The following is a 25,014-nucleotide window of genomic DNA, read 5'->3' as shown; positions in this document are numbered from 1 at the left end:
TTTGAAAACAAAGCACAATTCATAAAAGGAAAAATGAATAAATTATACTTCATCCTAGTTAAAAACTTTCGCTTTACAAGAGACTCTGATGAGAGAATGAAAAAACATGCTACAGACTGGGAGAAAATATCTGCAAACTACATGTCCAATAAACAGTATAAAACAAAGAAATTAGAAAAAATGGTGGGAGTTCCCTCTGTGTCACAGTGGGTTTAGGAACCCGACTGCAGCAGCTTGGTCCCTGTGGAGGTTTGGGTTTGATTCCTGGCCTGGTGCAGTAGGTTAAAGGATCCAGCTGGAATTCAATCCCTGGCCTGGGAAATTCTATATGCTGCAGGTACAGCCATTTAAAAAAAAGAAAAACTGGGAGTTCCTGTTGTGGTGCAACAAAAATGAATCGGACTAGAAACCATGAGGTTACAGGTTCAATCCCTGGCCTCGCTCAGTGGGTTAAGGATCCAGCATTGCCATGAGCTGAGGTGTAGGTCGCAGACACAGCTTAGATCCTGAGTTGCTGGGGCTGTGGCATAGGCCGGCAGCTACAGCTCAGATTCGACCCCTAGCCTGGGAACCTCCATATGCTGCAGGTGCAAGCCCTAAAAAGCAAAAATAAATAAATAAATAAAATATAAAAAGAAAGAAAATGGTGCTGTGATAATCAAACTCGTCAATGTGCTTAGAAAGAACAACGAAGAGTTACATCAGGATGTTGAAGATTTGCTGGTTCTCGTTGCTATTTTTATGGGTGTGTATTGTAGAAATACACCAGCCTTTCAGTCCCCTGACTATTTGGAGGAATTTCCCCTTTTGTGTGAGTCTAGGGAAAGGCAGGGTCCAAAATGCCCCTATGGAAGCAGAAAGAGACCAGATATTCCCCATCACCGCTAATTAACAAGGTGCTGTATATGTAACCCAGTTTCAGCCCATTGGATACTCCAGCCTGGAACTTCATGAATCTGGAAGGAGTGACACTAGGAATAGCTCAGTCACAGTAGTGGTGGTGATGCTTTCCCTGGAGTAACTTTGATTTGCTGTCTGTTGCCAGCCTCCCTTGGGTCTTGCCTCACTTCTCCAGCTTTTCCATCAGTTCTGTGAAGTGTGCGATATTGTCACCCTTTAAACTGTTTTTCTGCTTAAGTTAGGCCAACCCATTTTCTGTTGTTGCAACCAAGAACCTTTACTTAACCTCATTTCTAAGCAGGTTTAACAAAGAGATGGGGCCAGCCTAGAGCTTCTCCTAGTGAGCCTCACTGATTTGCTCACTGTTTTCAAGAAGTTTGGCCCTAAGCTCCTCTGGATCTTAGTCTCATCTGTCACATGGGGATATGCTACCTAATTTACAGATAAATTTAAAATTGTTAAGTAATGCATTCATCTGATGTTTTCTTTTTTTTTTTTCCTTAGGGATGGAATTGGAGCTGCAGCTGCCAGCCTATGCTACAGATCCGAGCTGCATCTTCGACCTACACCACAGCTCATGGCAATGCAGGATCCTTAACCCATTCAGCGAGGCCAGGGATCAAACCCAAATCCTCATGGATACTAGTCGGATTCATTTCCACTGTACCACAATGAGAACTCCCTCATCTGATGTTTTAAAAAATTCCATCAGGAGTTCCTGTTGGAACTCCAATTCGACCCCTAGCCTGGGAGTCTCCATATGCCACAGGCATGGCCCTAAAAAGCAAAAAAAAAAAAAAAATTAAATTAAAAAATAAAAACAGCCAGTGTGTTAAAATGACCTGAATCAGTATATGGCAACCTCAGAGGACCACTCTCAAGAAAACAGTAAAATTTGCACTGACTTCTATCTTATAAGCATGATAAACAAGATACGCTTCCATATCTTGGAAGCAACTCCATTTTAATCAAACTCTTTGTTGCATACCTCAAGTATCTTCAACACTACCTAGGCCTCTGCTTCTATTGGCTTAAAATAAAACTCAACATGTTTTTGCCAACCTGTATCTAATTTGATATAAGCTAAATTCTATGCTTTAACCTTTGAATTCTGGGCAAAAAACATTTGGATAGCTCAGCCGCTCTAACCTTTCCGCTATCTCAATAGCACCTCAAAGTAGTGGTTTCCAAACTCAAATCCCCAAACATCAGCCTCACCTAGGGACTTGGTAGAACTACAAATGCTGGGTTCACACCCCAGGTGTACTGAATCAGAAATTCTAAGGGTGCAGCCAAATGTGAGAACCACTGTTCCAAAGCCTTATAAACTGTAAAAGTCCAGATAAACTATTAAGAGTCTGGAAAATTTGGGGAGGTGAGAGCCTCTCGTTGTTTTATATTTCCCCAAAGATAGCTCTCCTAACCTTCAGCCTTCTTTCTCTTCTCCCTGGCATCCTGAGTTTGGGAAATCAGTCCCAGATACCTGGCCTACCAGAGCTCTCTGCATGGGAGGGTTCTGAAGTTGCACTAGGCTAAGTAGGAAAGCGAATCAGATTATCAATGACATAAATCTACCCATTTTACGGTGAGCAGAGGAAAGGAGAGGTGAGATGGCCAATATTAGGTGTTTGATTCTCTTTGTTGTAAACTGCCGAAATCTGCATGACAATCATGACTTGGCCTTCAAAGGCCAGTTTTAAAGTTCACTCCACTGGAAGATAATAGTCATCTAACTAAACTAAAAATAAATAAAATAACTAAGTAAAAATAAACAAATACGGGAGTTCCGTCATGGCACAGTGGTTAACGAATCCAACTAGGAACCATGAGGTTGCAGGTTCGATCCCTGGCCTTGCTCAGTGGGTTAACAATCCGGCGTGGCCGTGAGCTGTGGTGTAAGTTGCAGACGCTGCTCAGATTCCGCGTTGCTGTGGCTGTAGCTCCGATTCGACCCCTAGCCTGGGAACCTCCATATGCCTCGGGAGCGGCCCAAGAAATGGCAAAAAGACAAAATAAATTAAAATAAAATAAACAAATAAATAATATATAAAAATATTAAAAATGTGAAAAATAATAATAAATAAATGAAAATAACTAAAAAGTCATCTAACTCTTTGGTGGTCTTCCAAGGCAACACACTTTCCAACCTGAGTTAGAATCACCTGAGGAGATTTTAAAACACTGACGCCTGGGCACCACACCTGAAGGAAATTTTGCTGTAGCTAGTTCATGGGGTGGGGAGGGCATGAGATTCTTCAAAGACTTCATAGGTAATTCTAATATGCAGCCAGGCCTGAGAACCCCTATAGCCTCCCCCACCCCCACCCCCGAACCCATTTTAACAGTGTGTCAATTAAACCAGCACATCAGCATCACCCAGGATTATATTAGAAATACAAATAAATTATCAGTACTCAATCCAGACTCACTAAGTGAGAAATTCCAGGATGGGGGTTAGCAATTTCACAAGCCCCACAAGTGATTCTCACATACAATAAAGTTTGAGAGTCATTGATTGTGCCCTTTTCACACTTCATTTAAGAACCTTCCCAGGAGGCGATTCCAGGAAAGCTTCTGCTAGCTCTATCTACACTCAAGATCACAGTTTGTGGTTTTTAAAGACAAAAACAAAGTCCTTACTTTTATTAGCCAATTGAGCCAATAATAATTCCAGCTTGTCTTTCACTTTAGCTATCTGTGGAAGGTGTTAATTACTGTTTCTGCCTGCCTTAAACATTACATCACAATTCTAACCCAGCAATTCCTAGAGTATATTTGCGTGCTGCTGGGTGATTTTAAGACTGTTACAGTGTTATGGGGAGCAAGCTGAAGCAAGCCATGCTGGGCAGGGTAGAAAATGGAAAGATACTTAAATATTATTTGCCTATGTTCTCCACTAAGCTAGAAATGCTCTCCAGGTTTGTAGATTGAGCAAATAAGAGAAATGAGGAGATGTTTCCTGACATTTTTGTTTCAAGTCCTTTAAACAACTTTGGGATCTAATGGCTCCAGGAAATAGACCAAGTGAAGGCTTGGCTACTTGAAGCAAAGATTTCATGCCACAGCTTATGGTTCTAAAGTCCTTTATCATCCATATTTGTCAGCCATTCCTCAGTTAAATCTCAGTCAAGTCAATAATGCAGCATTCCCCTTCTTGCTAGATAGGAGAAAAACCTACATCACAACTAGGGAGGAAGCCACATAACAGAGCTCTGGAGGCCTTGCATATTCTGGGCATAAACCTTTCCTTGCAGCTGTTAGATTCCACCCTCAGGGGAAAAAAAAATGCACTGAAGAGAAAGCCCCTGTGGCAATCTCCATGTAGGCACAAACTATTAGAGAAAGAAAGGATAAAAGCCTTCCGTGAGTATAACACAAAACTGCTGGAGATTGGAAGACAATATGGGAGGGCCCAGTCACATAGAAGAGGCCGAGCCATTGGGGCCACGTGCTGAAACATTCAGGCTTATGCCTAAAATATGCAGTTCTCCTCCTTAGGCATTTTAGAATTAGAGAGTTGTATTTCAAGTCCACTTGAAGTTGAATATTATTCTATTCTACAGAGTTCGTTTTCTTTGCCCTTTGTTGCAAGCCTTCCTCACTTTGAGTGCCAGATTGCTACAAAGGATTATAGGTGGTTTGCCTCAACTACAGGGCAAGTTCAAAGACAACTTCACTATGCCACCAGCTGACAGCAAAACCCCTGAGATCAGGAGAACCACAGTGGAAATGAATCTGTAACCATGGTGAAACTCTTACTATGCCTTTAATGTTTTACAATACATATGCTCCCTGTAATTAAAAATAGGTGTTTCCGTCGCAGCTCAGTGGTTAATGAATCCAACTAGGAATCATGGGGTTGTGGGTTCGATCCCTGACCTCGCTCAGTGGGTTAAGGATCTGGCGTTGCTGTGAGCTGTGGTGTAGCTCGAACATTCGGCTCAGATCCCAAGTTGCTGTGGCTCTGGCATAGGCCGGTGGCTACAGCTCCCATTTGACTCCTAGCCTGGGAACCTCCATATGCCGCGGGAGCAGCACCAGAAAAAAGAAGAAAAAAAAAAAAAAGCTTTTTGGATTGGATTGTATAACAACCTATGCCATGTTTTTTTAAAAAAAGTTTTTTAGTAATATAAAATAGCATAAGGACAAAAAAATGAAACGTGAAGTTCTACCACCTTAAGATGTATTTGGGTGTCTTTCCTTTGATCTCTCTCTCTCCATCTATGCCTGTGCATAGATCTGTAAAACAGTAGGGCAGTTCCTCAAAAAATTACACATAGAATTACCATATATCCAACAATTTCCTACCTGGGTTTATACCCAAGAGAACTGAAAGCAGAGTCTCAAACAGGCATTTGTATACAAATGTTCATAGCGGCCTTATTCCCTTTAACCGAAAGGCTGAAACAACCCAAATGTCCATTGACAGATGAATGGATAAACAAAATATGGTACATATAATGGAATATTATTCAGCCTTTCAAAAGGAGGGATATTCTGACATGCCACAACATAGATGAACCTTGAAGGTATTATGCTAAGTAAAATAAGCCAGACAAAAAAGGACAAATATTGTTATGATTCCACTTATCTACCTAGTCAAGTTAATAATGGGAGAAAGTAGAATTGTGGTTGCCAGGGGCAAGGGGTAAATTAGGAGATATTGTTTGATGAGTACAGAGCTTTAATTTGGGAAAATAAAAAGCTCTGGAACTGGATGGTGTCGATGGTTATATGATGATGTAAATGTAATGAATGCCATTGAACCGAATAGTTAAAAATGTTTAAAATAGCAGATTTTGTGCCATGTATATTTTACCACAATAAAAAAATTAACTTACAAAATATTACTAATTCTACTTCTTACTACTTCCTTACTTTTAGGAATTACTAATGCTAACTCCTAAAAGTTATGCCATATTTATTTATTGTCTTTTTAGGGCCACGCCTGTGACATATGAAAGTTCCCAGGCTAGGGGTCAAATCTGAGCTGTAGCTGCTGGCCTATGCCAGCCAAAGCAATGTGGGATCCAAGCTGCATCTGTGACGCACACCACAGCTCATGCCAATGCTGGATCCTTAACCCACTGAGCAAGGCCAGGGATCAAACCTGCATCCTCATGGTTACTAGGCAGATTCATTTCAGCTGAGCCACAATGGGAACTCTGAAATTCTGCATTTCTAACAAGCTTCTAGATGATATCAATGCTGAGAGGGCTGGTGGAAAACCACACTGAGTAGTGGAAGGTGGAGAACTTTGGGCAGATATGAGACTCCTCTTCTGAAGGTGTACTCAGAGGTTAACTCACTCACTGATAACATATCTGTCTACCTGTTTATCTATTCCCATGAAGACAGGGATCACAATTCCAGTGCATCTCGGTGATACGTATGTTATCTATAAATCAGAATCTCTTGATTGGCTTCTTAAAGATCTTTAATCTCAACCTTTGGAGATCAGTAGGTCTGGAGTGGGACCCAGGGATCTATATTTAGCAAGTACCCGGAAGATGTTGGGAGAGCACTCTGCTTTTGAAAAATCACTGTTGTTCAGACAAAGAGACCTAGACCAGAAGAGGGGAAGGGAACTTTCAAAGTTAGTGACAAGAACAAACCCTACTAGATCAAGGTACTGCTGCTTATAAGGAACTAACACGTGTGCTCGATTCTAATCCTTATGCTGTATTATAGACAGGCGGAATAACTAGTTACCAAAGATGGACCACAACAAACCAGGACTCTTGACATTCACAGCCATGTGTGTCCCCCTCCCACATTCAATCTGGGCTGGCTCTGAAACTTGCTGTGATTGATAGAATGGTCTGGAAGTCATGCTGTGTAACTTCAGAGTCTGTGCCTTAAAAAGTTTGTAGCTTCCATATCCTTCCACCTTGGAACAATCCACTTTGAACCCAGACCCAATTCTGTGAGGAAGCTCAAGCAACCACTAGAGAGGTTCACATGGAACAGAACTAAAGCCCGGATCAACATCTTTAGCTGAGCTCCCAGCCACAGCCATCACTAACTTCTCAGCTATGTGAATGAAGCCACTTTGGACGTTCTAGTCATCTATTCCAGTGGGTATTATCCTATAAGAAACAGCTGAAAGGATAGAAGAAGAAATCCCCTTACCTGTTAGGCTGAAAAGAGATTCGGTCGTAGCCTGTGAGTTCACACAAATCCTTCTCAAGTTCTTGGAAAAGCTGCTGGTACCCTTGAGCTTGGTCCAGAGGCACAAAGGGGTGGATATTTGCAAATTCTTTCCATGTAATAGGCTGAAGAACAAGACGGGAGAAGACATATGTGTATGTACATATTGTAATAGTAATGCAATACTAACTTTAGTAATGATGACAATGATACTATCACTAACATAAAGAGTGCTTACTATGTACCAGGCACTGTTCTAAGCACTTCAGATATATTCCTTACCACAATCTTATGATATGAGTACTACTACAGTCTTCATTTTACTAGCACGCAAAGGGTCAAATATATATATCTCTTTTCGGAGTTCTCTTGTGGCATAGCAGGTTAAGGATCTAGCATTGTCACTGCAGCAGCTGGGGTCACTACTGTGGTGTGAGTTTGAGCCCTGGCCCACTTCCACATGCCATGGGCCTGGCCAAAAAAAAAAAAAAAAAAATACACACATACATACATACATAGGTGAGATGTATATCCATGAAACCCAATGAGTTATTTCAGGCATGGTTTGTTCAAACTCTTACATGGCCCATATATTATTCTTTATTCATTAAGCAGAATACAACATCAATATAAAATTGTTGCATCCCAAACATAAAAGTAAGTATTTTCCTCTAAAACTACAATACCGGAGTTCCCGTCGTGGCTCAGTGGTTAACGAATCCGACTAGGAACCATGGGGTTGCGGGTTCAGTCCCTGCCCTTCCTCAGTGGGTTAATGATCCAGCGTTGCCGTGAGCTGTGGTGTAGGTTGCAGACGTGGCTCGGATCCCGTGTTGCTGTGGCTCTGGTGTAGGCCGGTAGCTACAGCTCCGATTCAACCCCTAGCCTGGGAACCTCCATATGCCGCGGGAGCGGCCCAAGAAATGGCAAAAAGACAAAAAAAAAAAAAAAAAAAAAAAGCGAATGGGGAAAATCCTCCTATCACAACATAAAATGATTTTCTTTGCCTGATGTGATTTGTCGCATCAAAATAAATCTACGGGGTTTAAAAAAAAACCATCCTAGCCTAATAGGGATACTTACCAAACACCACAGCAGGATACACAAATCTTCTATTGATATAAGATACAAATTAAACCTTCAAATCTCTATCCTTCTGGCATTGTGAATGGATTTCTAGAAAGGCTTAAGGTTCTTAATTCTACCTGAGCTTAACAACTACAAATTGATAAAAATAAAGCTTTTTAACATGGCAGGTTTAAAAGGGGGTTGGGGGGGATGCGGAGGGTAGGAAGACATAAATACTATATACTTAATATTTTAATATTTTAAAATAATTTCACTCAAATTTAAATGATCAAGTTGTGATAAATTCAGGGTTTCTGGAGTTCCATTGTGGCTCGGTGGTAACGAATCTGACTAGTCTCATGGGGATGCGAGTTTGATACCTAACCCTGCCCAGTGGGTTAAGGATTCGGTGTTGCTGTGAGCTGTGGTGTAAGTTGCAGACATGGCTCAGATCTAGCGTTGCTGTGGTTGTTGTACAGGCTAGCAGCTACAGCTCTGACTTGACCCCTAGCCTCGGAACTTCAATATGTCACAGGTGTTGCCCTAAAAGGCAAAAAAAAAAAAAAAAAAAATCAGGGTTTCTGCCAAGATTTCTGAAGAATCAGGGAAAGGATTACTAAAGTAGTTATTAAATCATAGTCCCAGTAACAGATTTCTCTAATTAGCTGTTTATGTACAGCCAAGACACTGCCTCTGCTCAGTTCCCTTTTTTTTATTACTCAAATGAATTTATCACATCTGTAGTTATATAATGATCATAACAATCCAATTTCACAGGATTTCCATCCCATAACCCAAACATATCCCCCCACCCCCCAAACTGTCTCCTCTGGAGACCATAAGTTTTTCAATGTCTGTGAGTCAGCATCTGTTCTGCAAAGAAGTTCAGTCTGTCCTTTTTTTCAAATTCCACATGTCAGTGAAAGCGTTTGATGTTGGTGTCTCACTGTATGGCTGACTTCACTTAGTATGACAATTTCTAGATCCATCCATGTTGCTAAAAATGCTGGTATTTTGTTCATTTTAATGGCTGAGTAATATTCCCTCCTTTTTTTTTTTTTTTTTTTTTTTTGGCTGAGCCTATGGCATATAGAAGTTTCTTGGGCAGGGATCAAATACATGCCGCAGTAGCAACCCAAGCTACTGCAGTGACAATGCCAGATCCGTAACGCACCTTGCCATAAGAGAACTCCTGCTAAGTTCCCTCTTAGTAGAAGTGACCAACTTACTGTGAGTTCAGATGAACTGTTGAGCTTCATGGTGCAGGACCCCTTTAAGAAGCACAGCCAAAGTGTATCATGTTAGTGACTTCTTATGATCCATCTAATCGGCCCTCCCATCTCCCGTTTGGCCATCCATTCAATAATTACCAGTGGAATCATGCTATGAACAAGGGAAATGTCTTTGTTTTCCAATTTCTTCATATATCGAACAATATTTGTTTCTGAGTGATAGCTGTGAACACAAAACATAATTTAGGCCAATACAGTTGGATTAAGAGCCCATAAACAATCCTTCTGAATGTTAAGACACACTGAGATCTACCTTCGACACACTGAGATCTACCTTCAACATACAGATCAAATTAGGCCATGGGCAGCATGTCAACAAAGCATCAGAGAGAAGGGCATAGACCCCAATCCACCCCCATGAACTTCAAAGGATGTCCTAGGATGAGAAGCTGCCTGTGGGCACGAGAGGAAGGGTTGGGAAGAAGAGCATGTTGAGATCCTAGGTATGATCTTCAGCCTGGCGACTATGCATCCAGATTCCCATCTTGTTGAGAACAGAATTAGGAGTTACAGTACCAAGGGATCAGAGCCACCAGGAAATAAGATATGCTTTTCTCAGGTCAGGATTGGGATCATTATGGCACAACAACCTAAGGCATAACACATTCAGAGTCAGAAGCCACTCTCTACTGTGCTCCCGAGCCACAACACACAAGTCACACAAGCCACACAAACCTGTTGAACACTTGATGTGTGAGGAATGGACTAGTTCTCTTGAAGGCAGTCCCTAGAATACCTCTCTGCTCCTCACCCATGCTTTCAGCAACCAGCTCCTGCATGGAGAGACCACAGAAGCCACAGAAAGGACAGGAGTCACGCCTGGAACCACATGTGAACCAGGCTTCCAGTCAGCCTATATTCTGACAGAGTACCCCAAATCCCATATCACCCAAAGTCCCACCCATACCGTCACCCACCCCTGGGACATCTGGCATGGTACACTGAAAAGGTGTCAGGGGTCATGCATCATGGCAATTTTCTCTAAAACCTAAGTCACAGAAAATAAAATTGTGCAATTTTTTACAGGAAAAAAAATTTGACATCTCCTGCATGTTCCATGAATAACGAAGCAAGCTCTGGTAAATTATTTTAAAGGGCTACCTAAAAAGTTACCATAATAACACTCAAGTAAGGATTCTCACTTGACACAGCTCTTTTATCTTTGGGAACAATCCTAATAAAACATAAGTGTCAAGAGTTCCATTCAGTGGGGGAATGACATTCCCATCAACAAATGGTGCTAAGAAAACTGGATATACACATGCAAAAGAATAGTGAGATCTTTATCTTATATCATATACAAAACCTAATTCAAAATGGATTAAGGACCTAAATTTACAAGCTAAAACTATAAAATTCTTAGAAGTATGGACACAAATCTGCATGACCTTGGATTTGACAAGGTTACTTAAATATGACACCACAAACATGAGCAACAAAAGAAAAAAAAAAGTGGACTTCATTAAAATTAAAAATTTTTGTGCATCTGAGTTCCTGTTGTGGTATGGCAGAAACAAATCTGACTAGGAGCCATGAGGTTGTGGGTTCAATCCCTGGCCTTGCTTAGTGGGTTAAGGATCCGGCGTGGCCATGAGCTGTGGTATAGGTTGCAGACCCCACTTGGATCTGGCATTGCTGTGGCTGTGGCAAAGGCCGGCAGCTACAGTTCCAATTAGACCCCTAGCCTAGGAACCTCCACATGCTGCGGATGTGGCCCTAAAAAGACAAGAGACAAAAAACAAAATAAAATAAAATAATTGTGCATCAAAGGACACTATCAAGAATTAAGAAACAACCCATAGACTAGGGGAAAATAGGAGTTACCATCGTGGCTCAGTGGAAAAGAACCTGACTAGTATCCATGAGGACGCAGGTTCAATCCCTGGGCTCCCTCAAAGGGTTAAAGGATCTGGTGTTGCCGTGAGCTATGGTAGAGGTAGCAGACACGGGTCAGATTTGGCATTGCTGTGGTTGTGGTGTAGGCTAGAGTTCCAATTTGAACCCTAGCCTGGGAATCTCCACATGCCACGTATGCGGCCCTAAAAAGACAAAAAACAAAAACCAGGGGGAAATATTTGCAAATCATATATCTGATAAGCATTTAATACCCAGAATATATAATTAAACACATGGCTTGCTCCTCCTTCTGCTCCAGGCTGATAGATTGGCCCTCTAGAGCCTTCAGGTGTGCTCCATCAATATTTCTCAAATGCATAGAATACCTGTGATTAAATTCAGTGCGGAGTTCTAGAGAGGGAAGAATCTTACTCAGTCTTGTTTATTAAAGTTTAAAAGAGAACAGTGTGGAGTTCCTGTCATGGCTCAGTGGTTAACGAACCTGACTAGCAACCATAAAGATTTGAGTTCAATCCCTGGCCTCGCTCAGTGGGTTAAGGATCCAGCATTGCCATGAGCTTCGGTGTAGGTCGCAGATGTGGCTTAGATCCCCATGTTGCTGAGGCTCTGGCGTAGGCTGACAGCTACAGCTTGGATTGGACCCCTAGCCTGGGAACTCCCATATGCTGCAGGTGCAGCCTTAAAAAAGACAAAAAAAAAAAAAAAAAAAAAAAGAGAGAGAGAGAGAGAACAGTGTAATACTTCTTTTAACATTTAACATCAAATAACATTTGTTATCTGATACTGATACCATCTCTCAAAGAGGGCTGAGACAACCAGCACCATTCAACACCTGGAAACCTATTTCTGCTTCCTTTCGCTGATTCATTTGACAAATATTTATTGAGTGGTTTCTATGCTCCAGGCCTTGTAGAGTGCCACAGGTCTGGGTAGCTACTGACCCTTGCTTCCATTCCACAGAATTGTAATTGCTTCCTCAGTTCCATTGTTCTAGAAACCAACTCAGTCACTCTGAATGGCTTCTAGTCCTCATGGAATCCCTCTCCTCCTAGTCTTTGTGCCTGCTTTTCCCAGTATCTGGAAAACCTCTGGCCCCTTCCTCCTCTTCCTCAGTTGTGTCTGGATAGCTCCTACTCATCTTTAGGGTCTCAGCTTAGGATAATTTCTTCCAAGTCTCGGTGAGGAGCCCCTCCTCCGTGCTCAAAGTGCATCTTCAGACATTGCCCGTCACAATACACCACCTGGAATGCAATCCTGTGCTTGTTTGGACACCCCATAGACTATAAGCTCCATAAGGGCAGGAAATGTGTCTGATTCACCACTATTCTCAGAGCAGAGCATAATATCTGGTACTATAAAGTCAGTTTTCCCAGAGTCAGCATAACCAAGATGCTGATTTCATGAATCTTTGTATTAGGAATAGTTTCAATTAAACACCATTAACCATCTTTCCAATTAGCCTGGCTGCATAGACCTGGCTAGGACCCACAGCAGTGACCTCTAACTATCAGCAGTCACATAGCAAGGGACAATAAATATCATAATTTTACCAGCAGGCATCCTAATATCATACCTGGGCCCCTTCTCCTTCCTACTCAGGCTCACAAGAAGCAAAGCCATCTTTGACACCACCTCAAATCATCATTATGAAGAATGTGCATTTTTACTTTACTTACTGCAGATGACTCACAGCCAAAGATCCACAACAAGTCATCCAGATCCTTTTCGTTGACTGTTTCATCAAGAGAAATACCAAGCTATAGAAATGAAAATGAAAGGCAAGACATCAGTTCCAAATGCCAAGATCAGTGGAAAAACCCCAAGGGAGGTCAAAGGGGAGAACGTACTGAACAAAACTCCAGTTGAGGGTTTGGGATTTGCTTATGCACACTGAGGTATAGAGGGAATGATTGGCCAACAGGAACCTCCTATATAGCACAAGGAACTCTACCCAGTATTTTGTGATAAGCTACATGGGGAAAGCATCTGAAAAAGAAGAGATATGTGTACATGTATAACTGAATCACTTGGTTGTACAGCAGAAATTATCACAACATTCTAAATCAACTATACTTAAATAACTTTTTAAAAAATAAAAACTGGGAGTTCCCGTCGTGGCGCAGTGGTTAACGAATCCAACTAGGAACCATAAGGTTGTGGGTTCCATCCCTGCCCTTGCTCAGTGGGTTAACGATCCGGCGTTGCCGTGAGCTGTGGTGTAGGTTGCAGACGCGGCTCGGATCCCGTGTTGCTGTGGCTCTGGCGTAGGCCAGAGGCTACAGCTCCGATTAGACCCCTAGCCTGGGAACCTCCATATGCCGCAGAAGCGGCCCAAAGAAATAGCAAAAAGACCAAAAAAAAAAAAAAACCTGGAAGACGAAAAAATAAATAAAGATAAAACTCCTTGGAAAATTAAAAACAAAAACAAAAGCAAAAAACCTAATTCTGTTGATCTGAAATTACAGGGTACTATCATAACCAAGTGGCCCTTGGACAAAGGAGGCTAGACCAGACCCAAACTTCACAAGATTTAGGAGTTCCTGTCGTGGCTCAGTGGTTAACGAATCCGACTAGGAACCATGAGGTTGCGGGTTCAATCCTGGCCTTGCTCAATGGGTTAAGGATACAGCGTTGCCGTGAGCTGTGGTGTAGGTTGTAGATGTGGCTCGGATCCCGCATTGCTGTGGTTCTGGCGTAGGCTGGTGGCTACAGCTCTGATTAGACCCCTAGCCTGGGAACCTCCACATGCCTTGGGTGCGGCCCTAAAAAAGGCAAAAAAGACAAACAAAACAAAACAAAAAACTTCACAAGATTTAGTTTTATAGCCACTTCTGGACTCTTAACAGTCTGATGGCTGCCAGGAACACCTGTTGGTAGGTATGCTCAACTTTTCCTTCCTTTAATTTACCCTATCATATCACTTATCAGAGCCTGTACTTTGAACAGTCATATTGTGAAGAAAGGAGTATTACGAGCAAAATATGTGCTTTGAGTCCCCTATATGAAAACATAACATCTTCAGGAAAGCGGAAAACAAATTATCCTTTAAGGGTCACAATGGAGGAGTTTCCGTCATGGCACAGTAGTTAATGAATCCGACTAGGAACCATGAGGTTTTAGGTTCGATCCCTGCCCTTGCTCAGTGGGTTAAGGATCCAGTGTTGCTGTGGCTCTGGTGTAGGCCGGTGGCTACAGTTCCAATTCCTCGACCCCTAGCCTGGGAACCTCCATGTGCCGTGGGAGTGAACCAAGAAATGGCAAAAAAAAAGGGGGGGGTGTCACAATGGAGTTCTTGCTGTGGCACAACAGGATCAGTGGTGTCTTGGGAGTGCTGGGACGAAGGTTTGATACCCAGCCCAGCGCAGTAGGTTAAGGATCTGGCATTACCACTGCTGTTGCTTAGGTCACAACTGCGGCTTAGATCTGACCCCTCGTTCAGGAACTCCATATGGGGTGGCCAGAAATGAAAATAAAACAAACAAAGGGTCACAATGTTCCAAAGTTCATTGGAAATGAAAATTGTTTACAGAGAAATAGACTGTGCCCAAAGATCCAATACTGAATTTTTTTTGAACTTTTTTTTTTTCCTTTTCTACTTTTGGCTGAGTTTATGGCATGAGGAAGTTCCTGGGCCAGGGCATAAACCTGAGCCACAGCAGTGAAAACACCAGATCCCTTCTTTAACTCCCAGGCCACCAGGGAATCCCTCACTTTTTTTTAAAATAAAGAAAAATTTTAATGAGAAAAGAAATGAAAATTTAGAGTATCTGTCAAACAAACAAGGAAAATAACTGAAAGTTTGGGGAGTTCCCCTGATGGTTCAGTGGAAACAAATCTGACTAGTGTCCATGAGGATGCGGGTTTGATCCCTGGCTTTGCTCAGTGGGTTAAGGATCCAGCATTGCCATGATCTATGGTGTAGTTTGCAAATGTGGCTTGGATACCAAGTTACTGTGGCTGTGGTGTAGGCCAGCAGCTGTAGCTCCGACTCGACCCCTAGCCTTGGAACTTCCACATGCTGAGGGTGCAGTCCTACAAAGCCAGAAGAAAAAAAAAAAAAAAAAAAAAGCCCTGAAAGTTTGACTTACCGTGTCATCCTCAAAGAGCCGAATATTTATTTGCCGCTGAGCAGCCCTGCCCAAGACCTCCTTCACTGAGCAGCCACAGTGAATCTTCAAAGTGTCAAAGAACAAGTTGTGCTGGAGTTGGTGCCCAGCTCGCTTGAGACCTAGACGAGATAGGAGAGCCATCAGCTTCTACATGGAAACCTGACCTTCTGCCACTGACATATCATAGAGAAACAAACAGGTAACTTCTACTATAGTCTGTTCCTGGTCTTACCCAACATTTAGATGTCTGCTTAAAAAAAATTAAGTGCTTGGAGTTCCCATCATGGCTCAGTGGTTAACAAATCCAACTAGGAACCATGAGGTTGAGGGTTCAAACCCTGGCCTGGCTCAGTGGGTTAAAGATCTGGTGTTGCTGTGAGCTGTGGTGTAGGTCGCAGACGCAGTTTGGATCCCGCGTTGCTGTGGCTCTGGCATAGGCAGGCGGCTACAGCTCCTATTGGACCCCTAGCCTGGGAACCTTCATATGCCATGAGTGCGGCCCTAGAAAAGGCAAAAAGACAAAAAAGAAAAAAAAATTAAATGCTTATGATTATGCTATGGAAAATTGTGAAATACATATAAAAAGGGAAGAAAAATCACCATAATCACCATCCAGAAGTAACTAGTGGTTACTTTTAGTATAGATTTCTCTAGAAGTTGCAGGGGGGTAGAGAAGTTTATAATACATCACATACATGTATTTCTTTACCCTTTTTTAGTAAAATTTTTTATTTTTATTTTTTGGCTGCACTCACAACATATGGAAGTTCCTGTGCTAGGGATCAAATCCGAGATGCAGCTTGACTTACACCACAGCCGAAGCATCATTAGATCTTTTAACCCACTGCTACAGGCCAGGGATCTGAACCCCTGTCTCTGCAGCGACCCGAACCATTGTAATTTAATTCTTAACCCACCATGCCACAGTGGGAACTCTTAGAAAATTTAATGTATCATGAATATTTTGCTTTTCTATAGATCAGAACCCCTATCATTATTTTTAATAGGTATATAGTACTTAAACTTACAGATGTACCATAATTTAACTAATTACTTATTATTGGACATTTAGGCTGCTTCCAAGATAGTGCTATTGTAAATTATGTTTCAACAGACACCCTTTACATCTTTATCTGATTATTTCCTTTAAGTATTTTCCCAAAATTTCTGGATCAGATTGTAGGCACATTTTTAAAGCTTTTGAGATATATTGTTTAAGTGCCCTCATAAAAATTATACCAATATCACCATTTTTTAATCATTGCCAATGTAATGGGAGAAATACCATTCTTTCAATTTACATTTCATTGATTAATAATGAGGTTGAAATTCTACATGTTCATTTGCATGCTTTCTTTTAAAATTACATTTATACAGTGGGAAAATAAAAAAAAATATATATATATAAAAAAAAAGTAAATAAAATTACATTTAATGTTCTTTTTTTTTTTTTTTTTTTTTTTTTTTTTTTTTGTCTTTTGTCTTTTTTTGTTGTTGTTGTTGTTGTTATTGTTGCTATTTCTTGGGCCGCTCCCGCGGCATATGGAGGTTCCCAGGCTAGGGGTTGAATCGGAGCTGTAGCCACCGGCCTATGCCAGAGCCACAGCAACGCGGGATCCGAGCCGCGTCTGCAACCTACACCACAGCTCACGGCAACGCCGGATCGTTAACCCACTGAGCAAGGGCAGGGATCGAACCCGCAACCTCATGGCTCCTAGTCGGATTCGTTAACCACTGCGCCACGACGGGAACTCCCATTTAATGTTCTTTGCCCAGTTTTCTCTCTCAAGGTATTCATCCTTCTTGGGTATGGGGTGAAAGAATGAGTAAGAGTCTGATATACAAAATATATTAACACATTCAGGCTATCACAGATGTTGAAAATATTCTTCCCAGGTATTTGACATTGAATTTTGCAAGTAGTATTGTACATGTTTTCAATTTTACTTGCTCACATTTATTAGTCATGTTATAACTAAAAGTTTTAAAATAGACAACTGACTCACCTTCAGACAAAATCAAAGTGGCATTATGTACCCTCCTAGCAATATGTTCCAGCCCATGTGACCCATGGTAGATTGCAAACATTGCAGCCATATTTGCCAAGAGAGCCTAAAACAAGAAGGAACATTTAAAGAATCACATTTAATGTGTTGGAAGATGATTAATGGGAGGGACTATTATTCTGAATGAGATGCCAAAATTAAAAACAGGGGTAAAGCTATCCCATCACTTGTAATAGAACATGATAGATGATATGAGAAAAAGAATTATATATATGCATAACTGGGTCACTTTGCTATTCAGCAGAAATTGACAAAACATTATAAATCAACTGTAATAAAAAGAAAAAAACAGAGATAAAGCAATATGATAAGACTTCCTGCCTTTTCTATAATACCTGGGGACAATTTATAACCTGCTTGACCATCTGAGGGGGTAATTCAGCATCCAAGACACCCTAGAGTCACCATATCAAACCTTCAAATTTGACCATTATTAAGGGGTTCCATCCATACAACATAGTCATGTTACCCATAATAGGGAAGGTCAGGCTGTCATCAGACATATGTAGATGCAATATTTAATGGTGGAATACAGTGGAGCAATAAAGACCTCAGGGGGAGAAAATGAGATCTAAGAATTTTATGCTCAATAAAATAGTTCTTCAAGGAAAAAAGCAACAAGAATTTTTAAACACAACAGGAATTCCTTTGAAGCCTTAAATAAAGCATTAGAAACTAAATTTGAGCCAACCAAGATGAGAATGGAGAATCCATGGCAAAGGACCACCAAAGATGAAAATGCAGGATGCAGGGGAATGAAGCCAAAACAAATTGGCGGGAGATATATTAGAAAGGGAAGACCAGAGTCTACCGGCTTATTCCTTGCTGACAGTAAGGTCGTTTGCTCAGGTAAAGAGATCTCTCTTAACTGTTGGTTGAGGTTTCACAAAAATATTTTCATGCAAGTGTGCATTCTAGTGTGACAGAAAATAGGAAAGAATGGCACTGGAACCTCTCAACCCAGGGGCTCCAGGGGTGCTTCAGGGAGGGAGATCAGCATAGAGAACAGGGAAGGGATCATTGTGATGACACCTTGAGTCTGGAAGGAGGAAGAAGATGGCTAGGGTCAGAAAGCAAAGGAGTGCCAGCCTGGGGGAAAATAATGGAGGCCCACCTCCTACTTCCTCCTCTTGGCCCTATTCCTTACCTGTTTTTCACCCTAGATCCTATCAACAAGCAGCTTTCTAACCATGCAAAGTCACCCTAGGCAAGTGGTCCAAACTCAAGTCTCAGACTTCTCCCCTGCTTAGTCCATTCAATCCTCCCACATTCCCTCACTAGTCTAGCACCATGGTCTTTCTGAAGATTCCATCCCACTTAAGTTAATTCTGTCCTAATGTTCTAGGACAGCAGATCAATGTCCACCATTCATGGCCAATCACTCCAAGTTGGAAGGAGGTGCTTCATAGAACAGAAACACTACTCAGGTGAGAAATACAGTGCTTTAAAGTTAGATGAAGGGAGTTCCTACGGTGGTACAGCAGAAACGAATCCCACTAGGAACCATGAGGTTGTGGGTTCCATCCCTGGCCTCGCTCATTTCCTACTAGAGGGAATCTCTCTGGGGCCACTGCAAAATAAGAAAGAGTTCTCAAAAGACGCCAAAAAATGAAATAAGAGTCAATAAAGAAAATGAGAAAAAGACTTTAGAGAACAAAGAAGTAGAATTTCTTGCACCAAAAGTCCCAGAGAGAGTATAGACTCTCTCAAGGACTCTGTAAGACAATTAGAAACAAATGCAGGAGTTCCCGTCGTGGCGCAGTGGTTAACAAATCCAACTAGGAACCATGAGGTTTTGGGTTCGATCCCTGGCCTTGCTCAGTGGGTTAAGGATCCGGCGTTGCTGTGAGCTGTGGTGTGGGTTGCAGACGTGGCTTGGATCCCACATTGCTATGGCTCTGGCATAGGCCGGTGGCTACAGCTCCGATTGGACAAACAGGAAATTATATCAAGTGACTAACAAATTATTGAGAAGTACAAAGGCACTTTTAGAAACCTTAGAAAGGCATTAGAACATCAAAAGAAGTTCAGAGAAACAAAAAGATGAAGAAAATTCAAATTTCTTTGGTAATTTGGCTAATCAGGATGCTTAAAGTAATCAAAAGCTAATCAAGAAAGGATGCTCAAGGAATTCCCATTTGGGCTCAGGGGTTATGAACCCAACCAGTATCTATGAGGATGCAGGTTCAATCCCTGGCCGTGCTCAGTGGATTAAGGATCCAGCATTGCCATGAGCTGTAGTATAGGTCACAGATGTGGCTTGGATCCTGCACTGCTGTGGCTGTGGTATAGGCAGAAAAACTGCAGCTCCAATTTGCCCCCTAGCCTTGGAACTCCCAAATGCCACAGGTGTGGCCCTAGAAAGAAAAAAAAAAAAAAGGATACTCAAAATCATTAGCTATTAGAGAAATACAAATCAAAACCATAGGGAGAAGGGTGGGGCCTGAGCCACCGTGTGGCGGAGTTTGTGCATTAATGCGCCAGCCATGTTCATGGAGAGAGGCTGAGGTGGCCAAGCTCAGGCCCAAGGCACCGGATCACTGGGAGGACAAAGATGTTGGCTTTGTTAGTCCAGGCCACTGTCCGGGCTGTGAGCAAGAGGAAGCTGCAACCCACCTGGGCTGCCCTCACCCTAACACCTTCAGCAGTAAACAAGATAAAAACAACTTAAAGATAAGCCTGAACACATAGAATATACGAAGACAAAAGGAGACTGATGAAGAAGTTGTCCAAGATGGAGTCAGAGTGTTCATCAAGAAGAAAGCACTAACACTTTTAGGAACAGAAATGGACTATGTTAAAGACAAATTATCCAGTGAGTTTGTCTTCGATAATCCAAACATCAAAGGAACCTGTGGCTGTGGAGAAAGCTTTAACATCTGACTCCTCAGGACTTCTGGCCATGGGCCGCAGGAGAGCTATGGAAGCTCTAGGGCTTTTTGAAGAAATCATGTGACTGTCACATACTTAAGGTTTGTAATGTACGACTGCCTTACAAAGAAAATAAAGTGATGCACTTTGGAAAAAAAAAAAAAAAAAAAAACACAGGGGGATATCACATCACCCCAAATAGGATAGCTATAACAAGTATGGGTGAAAATGTGTAGAAATTGGAACCTCCACATATTGGTGGTAAGAATATAAAATGGTGCAGCTATTTTGGAAAACAGTCTGGAAGTTTCTCAAAAAGTTCAACAAAGTGTTACCACATGACCCAGCAATTCTATTTCTAGCTATATACCCAAGAGAACTGAAAACATATGTCCCCAAAAAAACTTATACACAAATGTGTATAATATCCTTATTCAAAGTACCCCACATCATGGAAACAACCTAAATGCCCATCAGCGGATGAATGGATTAACAAAATGTGGTATATCTGTACAATGGGGTATTCTTCATCCAAAAAAGAATAAAACTACTGACTCATACTACCACAGAGGTTCAGAAGAGGCCTCCCTAAAATGTGTCACTTTGGCACGCGGATTATCTTGACCTAAAGGCAATGGAGAGACCCTGTGGGCTCAAGAGAAACTACCGACCCTCCCTTAAATGCCCAGAGGAATGTAAATTTGGGATTTTTCCCAGAAAAGGAATTACTACCAAAGATAACTTTTATCTAAGTAGCCCATCTATATGGCAGAACAAACATCTAATTACCAAACATAATTCTTTTCTCCTTTTTCTTCTTTTTTTTCTTTTCCTTTGGCTGTATCTGAGGCATGCAAAAGTTCCTGGGCCAGAGATCAAATCCACACCACAGCTGTGACCTGAGCCACAGCAGTGACAACACCAAATTCGGAACCCACTGCACCACCACGGAACTCCCTGTTCTTATCATCCTGTCAATGACCCTCCAGTGCTATTCCTGGTCCCTATCCTATTCCTTAGCCCAGGATGACAGGTATACCTCACTTATTTCTATCTTCCAACCTGTCATGTATATGAGCATCCTGTATATATGAATAAAATTTTATTTTCTCCTATTAATCTGTCTCATGTGAATTTATTTCTTAGATCAGCCATAGAATCTAGAAGGATATAGGAAATTTTTTTCCTCTTCAATACTACAACATGGATGAACCTTGAAAACATTATCCTAAACGAAAGAAACCAGGCACAAAAGAACACATATTGTAGGATACTGTTTATATGAAACATCCAGAATAGGCAAATCCATAGTGACAGAAAGGAGATAAGTGGCCACCAGGGGCTACAAGGAAGGGAGAAGGACAAGGAGTGATTGCTTAATGGGAGCAAGTTTCTTTGAGCGGGTGACAAAAATATCCAGAAACGAAATGCTGGTAATAATTATACAACTTTGTGAAAATACTATCAACCACTGAACTGTATGCTTTATTTTTTATTTATTTTTTGTCTTTTTGAGGGCCGCACCTGTAGCATATGGAGGTTCCCAGGCTAGGGGTCTAATTGGAACTATAGCCACCGGCCTACGCCACAGCCATAGCAATGCCAGATCCTAAACGCACTGAGCAAGGCCAGGGATCAAACCCAAAACCTCATGGTTCCTAATCGGATTAATTTCCACTGTAGTATACTTTAAATGGTGAATTTTATCAGGAATTATATCTCAACAAACGAGCTAATGAAATGGAAATCATACGTTAATACTCCTGGACTTCAGAAAAAGCTAATGAAAAAACACTTTCTTGTGGTGGAAGCTAAGAAAAAAGAGAATATAAAGAATAGGATATGATGCAAATTCAGACATCTGCAGAAACGCCTAAAGTTTACAGAAATATCTTTTTTTAAGAATTCAGTAACATGTTTTCAGAGAGTAAAACAAAAATTTTGCACCATGAACAATGCAAAACTAAGCAGTCTAGTGTGAAGCCTACAATGATCAAGAGGAATGTGGCAGTCTCAAGAAGAGCACAGAAGAGATGCTACAAAAAGAAGGCTGGAATAAAGACATGCAGTGCTCAAGGAACAGCTCAAAAGATATATATCATCTCCTAACAAAGGAGAACACTTTCAAGCCTACAAAGAAAATGGTACTGGAATTACAAGCAATTGTTTTATGCAACCAAGTGGGAAACAAAATACGTGAAATGAAATAGACAACAGAGACTTATAAGATCTCCAGAATAAGAAAGTGAAAATCAGAGAAGACAGAGTATCACTACCTCGAGGGTAAATATTACTTTATTAATTGTTGAAAAACAGAGACCTTTTATAATCCAAGTTAAAAAATGAAACATCAGCTATACATGAACTAGAAGAAAAAAAGAAGTGGGAATATAACTCTTGTTCATTGTAGACAGCCCAAGATAACCTGGAAAATTAATTTCTCTTTTTTTTTTTTTTTTTTTTTTGCTTTTTTTTAGGTCCTCACCTGTGGCATATGGAGGTTCCCAGGCTAGATGTCTAATCAGTGCTACAGCTGCTGGCCTTGACCACAGCCATAGCCATGCCAGATCCGAACTGCGTCTGTGACCTACACCCTAGCTCACGGCAATGCCAGATCCTTAACCCACTGAGCATCGTTCCTAGGTGGATTCGTTTCCACCATACCATGGGAACTCCTGGAAAGTTAACTTCAAACCTTAAAGCAGAAAATCTTTGGTATACCTATGATCAGACAGACACCTTCGGAAGAACATGAACAGAATGCTGCAGAGGAAGGGAAGACATGTAAACACAGAATTCAACAAATAAAGGGTCAACTATAGAAAGTAAAGGCATTATAAAAAAATTTTAAAAAAGAAAAAAAAGGAAAGAAAGTAAAGGCATTATATAAAGATCGATGCGCTGTCAACAAAGGACAAGCTCGTGACAACTGGCTTCTTCCTAGGATACTAAAAAGAGCTCTTCCCTGAAAAGCAGCCACCTTTCTGAGACAAATAATAAATAATAATAACATAAGAAAACTGTTCCAAATACCAATGGCTATAGAAAAATCTAAGACCTTACCATCTACTAAATCCCTGGAGAGGTTTTCTAAAACCTAGTGGTAGTGCCTTGAGCCCATACCCTAAGAGAAGAACACTGTACTGCCCACTGAGGCATCTATGAGCTCTCTCCATCTCTGACTCTGAATGGAAGAGATGAACCTAGAATGGGCTGTATGCTTAGGAGTGGTCTTCCACCTGATCCTAGGAATTGGCTGGATGTCAGAACACTGCTCCCTCTAACCTGAGACCTTGAACAATGTCCAGGTAGCTCTTCCTCTTTTATGCCATCCATTAAAGGAAATGCCTCTCTTGAGTTTCCAATAAGAATACCCCATGACCTCTACCGGCTGGCCAGTCTGGACCATCTCCTCAATTAGTTACCTCCAGCACCTTCATTTGGTCTTTGCCACACTAACCTGGAGGGCTCCCATCTCAGCCTCAAGGGAAGATGCACCAATTGCCACCATTAATGGACCTGCCCCACAGCCAAGAATGCCAGAGACTCTAAAGTGTGAAGTAGGGAGTTCTCATCATGGCTCAGTGGAAATGAATCTGACTAGTTTCAACCCCTGGCCCTGCTCAGTGGGTTAAGGTTCCAGCCTGGCTGTGAGCTGTGGTGTAGGTCACAGATGCAGCTCAGATCTGGTATTGCTGTGGCTGTGGCATAGGCCAGCAGCTACAGCTCTGATTTGACCCTTGGACTGGAAACTTCCATATGCTGTGGATACAGCCCTAAAAAGACAGAAAATAAAATAAAATAATAAAATAAAATAAATAAAATAAAATAAAAGGCTGTGCATACATAAAACTACAGTAAAATACCCTGTATTGGCATTCAGACAAGACCAACATGATCTTGACATTTCTGGTGTGCACACTGCTCAACAGATAATGAATGAATGAATTAATAACTGAATAAATGAACAAGTAGCTCATTTCTGTAGATTGTAAGGCATTCAGAAAGCAGGTCAGGTCTGTGATCTACCTGAGCTGTACAGATGTTGCTGGTGGCCTTGTCTCTCCGGATGTGTTGCTCTCTGGTTTGAAGAGCAAGGCGATACACTTCTTTCCCACTGGCATCTCTAGACCAGGAATAAAACATTTGGTTAGCACAGGTACTCATAGCACCAGGAATTGCCATAAATAGAGCTGCTTTTTTCCTTCCCGCTTGAAGTGAATTTAGCAAAAATTACTTCAGTTCAAGGCTCTAAGGAAACAATTTCCAAACCACCTTCTTCTAAATGGGATTGCTAACTTTCAGTTTGTACTTGGAGGATTTGAAGCACTGTGATATATACAACAATCTGGGAATGTGAAAAGAAAATCTCCCAGGAATTACCCAGACTAATATAATGATGGTGATTGAAACTTTACTCTGAGCTTCTTGGCAGACTCAGAGAAAAGAGAAATACCTAACAAAGGAAACAGAATTTCTACACTAGAAAGCTAAAGCATCTATATGGCTATAAATAATGTTAATAATCTTACCACTTCTCTGTAATAAAATTTCTCCTTTCTTAATACAATTTAAAATCTAGATAAGCAGGGGTTCTCATCATGGTGCAGGAGAAGCGAATCCAACTAGGAACCGTGAGGTTGTGGGTTCCATCCCCGGCCTCGCTCAGCAGGTCAAGGATCCGGTGTTGCCATGAACTGA

General features: G+C 41.4%; 1 protein-coding gene and 1 pseudogene across 1 annotated transcript in view; one reads left to right on the top strand and one right to left on the bottom strand.

The window, feature by feature from the left end:
* GLDC (glycine decarboxylase) overlaps positions 1 to 25,014 on the bottom strand; it is a 106,209-nt gene that overhangs the window by 38,217 nt on the left and 42,978 nt on the right. Inside the window, exons 8-15 of the mRNA XM_021063878.1 lie at positions 24,343 to 24,439; positions 17,383 to 17,488; positions 15,356 to 15,495; positions 12,944 to 13,024; positions 10,086 to 10,183; positions 9,489 to 9,573; positions 9,348 to 9,389; positions 7,033 to 7,175 (exon numbers count right to left, since the gene is read on the bottom strand). Of these exons, the coding sequence (XP_020919537.1) occupies positions 7,033 to 7,175; positions 9,348 to 9,389; positions 9,489 to 9,573; positions 10,086 to 10,183; positions 12,944 to 13,024; positions 15,356 to 15,495; positions 17,383 to 17,488; positions 24,343 to 24,439 (792 nt within the window). The remainder of the gene's footprint in view (positions 1 to 7,032; positions 7,176 to 9,347; positions 9,390 to 9,488; positions 9,574 to 10,085; positions 10,184 to 12,943; positions 13,025 to 15,355; positions 15,496 to 17,382; positions 17,489 to 24,342; positions 24,440 to 25,014) is intronic.
* LOC110255542 lies at positions 19,806 to 21,873 on the top strand (annotated as a pseudogene).

Source organism: Sus scrofa, chromosome 1 (assembly GCF_000003025.6).
Source record: "Sus scrofa isolate TJ Tabasco breed Duroc chromosome 1, Sscrofa11.1, whole genome shotgun sequence".
NCBI classification, from domain to species: domain Eukaryota; kingdom Metazoa; phylum Chordata; class Mammalia; order Artiodactyla; family Suidae; genus Sus; species Sus scrofa.
Note: the sequence above shows the minus strand (reverse complement) of the source record. Positions and strands in the feature narration are given on the sequence as shown.